We start from the raw sequence: 8,417 nt of genomic DNA on the forward strand, positions 1-8,417 counted from the left end.
AAGAGAAGGAAAAGGAGGTAAAAGGAGAGGGAGGAAAGAAGACCAAGGCCTCAAGTTGAAACTTTAGGAAATTCAGACTAGTGAGCCTGTTGGAGTGCTATTTATGAAACTTTAATTCACCCTTTTTTCACAAAAGTAAACTTTTATTTCAAAAGGAAATAAGATAAATACTGCAAAAATAGGTTTTCTTTGATAATTTCCTGTTCCTAGGTGATTACTTTTGCCCATCATCACTGGATTCTTCCTTTTTCCCCTGGCAGTGTCAGAAAGGAAGGGGCAGTGATTGGTTCAGGAATCACCCTTAATGTAAAGATATTTCTAGGCAAATATAAAGCTAATTAGAGACACTTTCTTAAAATATAGACCATACTTGAAGAGTGTAATATACTATATATATATATGGAAATTTTTGTTTCCCCCATTATAAGATGCTTAATAAAAGATGCTTTGGATTCTCTAGACTTTCCTATTTAGCAAGGAGGAACTTCTTGCCCTTTTCTGCTATGTTTTTAGTGGAACAGAAGCCAAAAAACTCTGCAATGTTTACTTCCTTATTTGTCCAACAAATTATCATCAGTGAAGTCAGCAGCAAACTGAACAACCCTGGAAAGAATGTTTATTAACTAAACACTATTGCAAGCCAGTTGAGGAGTACAAAAAATATGACTTGGCTCTAAGTCTCAAGAATAGTTACTACCAATTTAACTTGGTTCCTTCCTAGAGCAGGAAAGATAAGTCCACATAGTATATGAGTTGGACATGATTTTAAGAAATTCTCTTAAATGTGTATATAGCTAAACAGACAGTTTTAAAATGTAACTGCTTTTAGCCTAAGAATTACAGAAAGTTGTCAGTTCTTGTTGTTATTATTGTTTACTTTACTTTAACAAAATATTACAGGACAAGAATTTGAAATAAAACAAAAACCTCATAAAATTACTTGTGTCTTTCTTATTCTGTAAGTTTAAAAAATATATATAATTCGTTCTCTGAAATGGCATACATGCATACACATATCCTTTCACTAGTGGCAGTTTTATGGTTTGGGGAGGATTATCATATATATTTTATTTGTTTATATTCCAAAGTATATTCTATTTCATACATAATAATCATTTATTTGCAGGCATCATTACCAATTAAATAAGCAATAACAATGTACAAGGCTGAGAGGCAGGTTTATTGTTGTAACTCAATGGAGCTAGAAGCACCTCAATTTAAGTTAACTTTAAATTTATAAAGAAGGCAGTACTTGGTTCTATTTCCTTCCTTTGTAAAATGCTACCAATATCTGATAAGTGAGTACCTAATAATATTAGATGATAACAGTGATAAGATTAAAATATATAAAAACATTGAGAAAGTCTATGGTTCTTTATTTCTTTCTATAAAAGATTCACCAAATTTTATTCCACAAGTTTTATATCAAGCATCAAGCATTAAGCAGCTTTTACTCACAATGCTTTTGACACCAAATGTATGGGGGTTTTTCTTACAGCAACCATTTCTCTAATTCTGACACCAACCAGGTATCCAACAATTCAATTTAATGCTGACATTATCTATCTGGAGTTAAGCATCAGATTCCATAAATTAAACGGCTCAGTCCCACAAGATGATCCCCACTTCAGATGCCAAGCACAAGTCCCAGAGGTCACAAATCAAGGCTTCCCACAACTCTCCTCAAAGTTCAATAACTCAGTGTGATCACATAATTCAGGAGAGTGATTTACTTATTATTATTATAAAGGATACAACTCCGGAATAGCCAAATGGAAGAAAGGCATAGGGCAAGGTATTGGGAGCAAGTGTGTGTGTATAGCTTCCATGCCCTCCCTAGGCAGACCACTCTCCCAGCGCTCTCATGTGGTCACCAAATTGAAAGCTCTTTGAGCCAAGTTGTTTAGGGCCTTTTTTTGTTGAGGTTCCACTGGCTGTTGGTGACTAAACTCAATCTCCGATCTCTCTCCCCTCATTAGAGGTGGTGAGGGAGGTGCTACTGAAATTTCCAGCCTCTAATCACATGTTTTGGCCCTTCTGGAGATCTGAAGCTATCTAGGAACCCAGCCACCAGTCATCTCAGCAAGCAAGACACTCTTATCCTTCCACAGATTCCAAGGGCTATAGAAGCTGTGTGCCAGGAACTGTACAAAGACCAAATATATATATATATTTAATATAAATAGAAACATCAATGAGAGAGAAACATCGATCAGCTGCCTCCTGCACATCTCCTACTGGGGATGTGCCCGCAACCCAGGTACATGCCCTTGACCAGAATCGAACCTGGGACATTTCAGTCCGCAGGCCGACGCTCTATCCACTGAGCCAAACCGGTTTCGGCCAAATATATATATATATTATTCAGAAGCACCTATTCTGTTCTTTGTCACCATGGAAGTCATTGTGGGAAACTGTTTTAAAGGATGCCATTGTATAAAGCAGAGATTTTCAAATGGTATGCAATTTTAAAACATACAATACCTGTTTTTTTTCATTGGTTTCAGAGAGAAGGGAGAAGGAGAGCTAGAAACACCAACTTTGGAAGAGAATTATTCATTGACTAGCTGCCTCCTGCATGCCCCACACTGGGCATCAAGCCCACAACCCTGGCATGTGCCCTGACTGGGAATCGAACTGTGACCTCCTAGTTCATAGGTCAATGCTTAACCACTGAGCACACCAGCCGGGCGCAATGCCTGACTATTTAGTCTAGGGCACTAACCTCTTTTCTCTTAGATTGTCAAATAAAAAAATGACAGCTGTCAACACAGCAATGGCTGTTCAATGTGAATAAATCAAAATTATATCTTTTCTTTTGTCAGACCTGCAAAACATATATTTTGGTGTGCTGCAGAATTTTAGTAATTAGTTTATGTGTGCCATGGGATGAAAAAGATTGAAAACTGCTGCTATAAAACAACAACAGAGATCCTTTGTAAAAGAACAAAACATATCAGACCTTAAATATTCAAATGGGTGTCATCCTACAACATAGTTACCTTGCGAGATTACATTGTTCTAACATTCACATTTCTTTCAAAACCCAAGAATATCATCAACTATGTAGCATTCACACCACACAGAAGATGTTTCTATTATAAATTTCCTCATTCATTATAACCGTCTATTAATGACATTTTTGGCTTATCCATCATCTCTTTCCTCAAATTACACTATTATTTTTTATTAAATATATTTTATTGATTTTTTTACAGAGAGGAAGGGAGGATAGAGAGTTAGAAACATCAATGAGAGAGAAACATCCATTAGCTGCCTCCTGCACACCCCCTACTGAGTATGTGCCCACAACCAAGGTACATGCCATTGACCGGAATCGAACCTGGGACCCTTCAGTCTGCAGGCCGACACTCTATCCACTGAGCCAAACCGGTTAGGGCCAAATTACACTTTTAAACAATGACAATTTGCTACCAACAAAAATAACGTAAATAAATAGGCTACTAATACTGAGGGTAACATTAAAAGCCTTTTCCAACATGGTTTAGTGCTAGTCAATGTTACCATTCATTTATAAGTGCATAGTTTCCCAAGAAGACAACTTAGATTTAGCTATGTGATTCAATGTGCTTCTTTTTTGTTTTTCAAGTTTCATTACATTGTAGACCTATCTTAATAAAAGAGGTTCCTAACCAAGGATCTAACAATCTTTACAGAGAAAAAACAAACAACAACAAAAATAAAATAAAATAAACTAATAACCCACATAAGCGTACATTCTTTTTAAAAAAAACTTTCTTGAATATATTTGAAATCACACTAATAACCAACTAAGTTTAATGTCTATAACATACCATTTACAGCTTTTTCAATCAGCTCTTCACAAGCATCAAAATCACCCTTCAACACCAGTTTATCATGCAGATCTGTTAACATAGGATGTTCCAGGGCAATCTTGGTTTTCTTTTGTAGTGATTCAAAGGCTTCTGTATAATTGTGTTGTCTAAAGTGTTTTAGGCAAAGACGAATGGCTTCCTGTTCACGGTACTACTGGAACACAAGAGAAAATATGAAAAGAAGAGATTTGCTTAGTTATTACTAAAGGAATAATGAGTGACAACTAACAAACCTAAAGTGAGCATTTTTTATGTGCTAACCCTATTCCTTATAGCATTATTTTTATTTTTAAATGGCAAAACTGATGCTTAGTCAATTATAATAACCTGTCAAAGATCACAAAGTATGTAACAGAAAGATATGAATGAGATAAAGATATATGATATAGCTTTCATGAAGATGAAAGATATGGATGAAACCAGACCTAATTCTAGAGCCTCAACTTTCAAGAAAAGCAGAGAAACTATTTATGAAAGCCCCCTTAAGATTGCAAAAATTATAACTTCATGGCTTTTACTAATCAGATTATAATGTTGGTACTGAAAGCATAGAAACCATTAAATAATATACATAAATTATATTATGTTTTTTATTCTTGGTTCTTTAGTATTAAGTTATTACTTGAGTGACAAATATTATCAAATATTTATGTATTTTAAATTCACAAACAGGTTTTATGACTCAAAATCATGAGAAAGAGACTACTTAAATTGTATAATTATTTCTAATCCTCGACTACTTCATCTATTTAAACAGCAATAAGTAAAAATCTCAATGAACTAGAATTCCAAAACAGGAATGTTTAGTTTACTAAATCTTTCTGTAATAGGATGAATGCCAAAAATACAAGCTCATATAAAGAATTTTTAAAGATAAACAGTAAATTCAAGAATACGCTTTGAGATTTCCAAATTTTCTAAATAAGAATGAACAAAACTAATGACACAGAAGCAATACATGATAATCAAACAAAAATATGATTTACTTGTAAGCAATATCTTTTAATAAAACAGGAAAATAAGATGCTACCTTTTAGGAAGCTTCACAAGAAAAAAAAATCAGTTGGCTGATTTTTTTTATTAATAAAAGGTTATCAAAAATACTTCCTTAAGCACTATAGTTAACCAAGATTCTCCCTCATCAAATAATAAAAAAATGATTCTATACCCAAACTAATTTTACATTATTAGTTTCTTACCCTTGGCCTGTAAATACAAATTTATCATAACTATCCAGAACCATATTAAACAGTAATACCTTCTTATTGTGTTGACCATAGGAGTCTGAATCATATCCCCATTTAAATTTTCTATCAGGTGGCATGTAGATACATAGTAGAAGATTTATGAAATAATAGAATTTTAATGCTTCAAAAAGGATTGACTCTCAGAGGGTAAAGACTTTAATTTTAATTTCTAGAGGTTCAGAGTAAATATAGACAACTTGAAAAGTGAACGTGGTTGAACAACTTTAAGTTCTCAAATATAATCTTTCCACAGTGTTGGGGAAAGAGGTGAAATTTGCAACTTCCTGAAATATCAAGAGTTCATGTGAATACATTAAAGAAAACACACATTCATTTCATAGATTAAAGGGAAAATTCAACTATCAGAAGAGCTAAATCTTTTTTACTTAAAGAAGCACCTTTCCAAAACTTACTATCTATTATGTGAATTACACTGTAAAGGTGTTTTCTTAACGGTTAAAAATATCGTCTTTATCTTGAAAGAATTTACAATATTGAGATCCAAAAATATACAGAAAAGTCAGCATCTATTTTAAATTGAATATAATCAAATGCCAAAAATAAATTAGTCAAAAATTTCTCAATTAAACTGACCAAAAAAGCTGAAATTCCATACAAAAATACTATATTGTTTCCCAATCTCCTATGAGTAAATCAGTTTACTCACAAATAAAAATATCAGGAACTAGTGAGTAGATTGACAAGAAAGAGGCCTTCCCCCAAATTAGCCAAGAGTCAAATAAATAGACATTAAAAACAAAAATGAAGCATGGAAGATATTTTAAAAGCAGAACGCCTAGTTCTCAATAATTTAAACTCACATTTCTCAGCCGAATCTATATAAAATGACTTATGAATAAAATCGTTAAATATGCCCAGCCAGCGTGGCTCAGTGGTTGAGCATCAACCTATGAACCAAGAGGTCACAACTCAAATCCCAGTGGGGGTATGCAGGAGGCAGTTGATCAATGATTCTCTCTCATCACTGGTGTTTCTAGCTCTCTCTCCCACTCCCTTCCTCTCTAAAATAAAAAATATATATATTTTTAAAAACTGTAAATTTAATTTTTCTTTTTGCTGTAAACACAAGATCATAATATTTATAGAAACTGTTTCAAATTCTTTAAAAGGAAAAGCAAAACTTATAAAGGAATTCTTCATAGGAATGAAGGCATATATGACAAAAGCAATTTAGAACCAAAACTATCCAACTAAAAACTGTGTTTAAATATTTCAATCAATATAGGTTAAAAACAAAATTAATGGTCAGATTATAGTAATACTATAATGGCAGATTCTGGAGCCAGAATGCCCGAGTCTATATACTGGCTTAACCACTTTATAACTATGTGATCTTAGGCAAAATACTTAACCTCTCAGTGCTCCATTTCATCATCTATAAAATACAGATAATAACTGTACTTGATCTCATAGAGTGGTAATGATTTAATAAGTAATAAAGGCTGCTTAGAAGCTGAGAGAATATAAATGCCTAATACAATTAGTTGGTTAATCATAATAATTACCATTATTCTCAGTATTGTAAACTATTCTCAATGAAGACAAGAGAGTAACACAATCCTCTCTTTACAGGCATTAGAAACATGATATGAGGATTTTAAAATACAGTCCTACCTTGCTGTACCAGTTGAGACAAGGTTGTACTACATCGGGATCATCAATGCCACTAAGTTCAACATACCAGATGCTAAAGTTAAAGCTGGGTCCCCAGGATAAGAGTGGAACTTTGAGGAGAAAAAAAAAAGGAAGAAATTAAATAAAAAAAATTAACATAGTTTAAATAAAACTTTAGCAAAGTAAAATCACTATTCAAGCCTATTAGGAGTCATTCAACAAATTTTCTCTCAACACTTTCTTTGTGCCTAGCATTGTACTATTAAGTGCTGGGGCTACAAGAGCAAAATGAAACATGACTACCATCATGAGGTTTCTTTAATTATAAAAATACTAGAGGCCCTCTAGTATGCATATAAGATCTTTGGTTAATCTCTTCCCGTCCTTCCCCCCTCCCTCTGAGATTCATCAGTCTGTTCCATGTTTCCATGCCTGTGGTTTCTGCTCCTATGTAGTCTGCCTCCTGGTGGTCAGTGCGCGTCATAGCTCCCGGTCAGCCAGTCGGTTGGCCGGTCGCTTAGGCTTTTATGTATATAGATAGACTAGAGGGCCGGTGCATTCATGCACCGGTGGGATCCCTTGGCCTGGCCTGCGGGGATAGGGCCTAAACTGGCTCTCCAACATCCACTGAGGGGTCTCATATTGAGAAAGGGCGGTTCTCGGGTGATGCACCCTGGAATCGGGCTCCCTCCTCTCTGGTTCCGGGTGTGTCACCCAAGAACCACAGCTGCCAAGTCACTGCAGCTTGGCAGCTCTTGCATTGAGCATCTGTCCCCTAGTGGTCAGTGTGCATCATAGCTACCCGTCGGACAGTCAAATGGTCATCTGGTCAGCCAGTCGCTTAGGCTTTTATATATATATAGATAGTAAGATAACGTCAAAGTGGTGATTTACATATCCCCCCAAAAATAGGGTCAGGGCTAGATGATTTAAGCAAATTCTACCATACCCACAAGAAACAAAAAATTATGATGTAATTTAAAATATATCAGAAAGAGACTGAAAGTTCAATTACTTATCAAAGTGGCACAATCCTGAAAACAAATCCAGAAGAAATAAAATCTGCGGCCAATCTCAACTATAAGGACATAGTAAATAAAATTTTTTAAGTTGCAAAAAATACTACCAGGTTTTCATTGTAACCACTGTAGAGTTCATTCTCTGAATAAAAGGATGGTTAAATAACAGGAGCTATCTATATCTAAACTAATAAAAGAGAAAAATGGTAATTGGCGTACGACCGATAACCTTTTCATTGGCTAATCAGCGAGATATGCAAATTAACTGCCAACTAAGATGGCAGTTAACCGCCAAAAAAGATGGCGGCTAATTTGCATATTGCAGGCAGGATGGTACCGCACCATCTGAGAGCGGGTTGGGGGTGTGAGTGCCAGCAGTCACCCAAGACCCGATTCCCCCAGCAGACCCGGACACAGGCCTGCGGGGTGACTGCAGCATCCGCCCACACTCACGCCCCCAAACCAGACCGATTCCACCGGCAGAACAGGACGCGGGCCAGCGGGGCGGCTGCGGCGTCCTCCTGCACTCACGCCCTCAACCTGCGATAGCGGGTTGGGGGCCTGAGTGCCGGCGGTCGCCTGGGACCCGATCCCGCCGGCAGACCCAAGCCTCAGACTGAGGCTTTAGGCTGGGGCCTGGGCGGAGCCATCCAGCGCTC

At 36.0% G+C, this 8,417-nt stretch overlaps 1 protein-coding gene across 5 annotated transcripts in view; it reads right to left on the reverse strand.

The window, feature by feature from the left end:
- Window positions 1-8,417, reverse strand: part of MKLN1 (muskelin 1) — a 346,320-nt gene that overhangs the window by 107,343 nt on the left and 230,560 nt on the right. For all 5 annotated transcript variants that reach the window (XM_006752700.2, XM_006752701.2, XM_015567031.1 and 2 more), the window contains 2 exons: window positions 6,740-6,849; window positions 3,816-4,008 (listed from right to left, as the gene is read on the reverse strand). In XM_006752700.2, coding sequence (XP_006752763.1) covers window positions 3,816-4,008; window positions 6,740-6,849 — 303 coding nt within the window. The remainder of the gene's footprint in view (window positions 1-3,815; window positions 4,009-6,739; window positions 6,850-8,417) is intronic.

This window comes from Myotis davidii, unplaced genomic scaffold (assembly GCF_000327345.1).
Source record: "Myotis davidii unplaced genomic scaffold, ASM32734v1 scaffold1290, whole genome shotgun sequence".
NCBI classification, from domain to species: Eukaryota; Metazoa; Chordata; class Mammalia; order Chiroptera; family Vespertilionidae; genus Myotis; species Myotis davidii.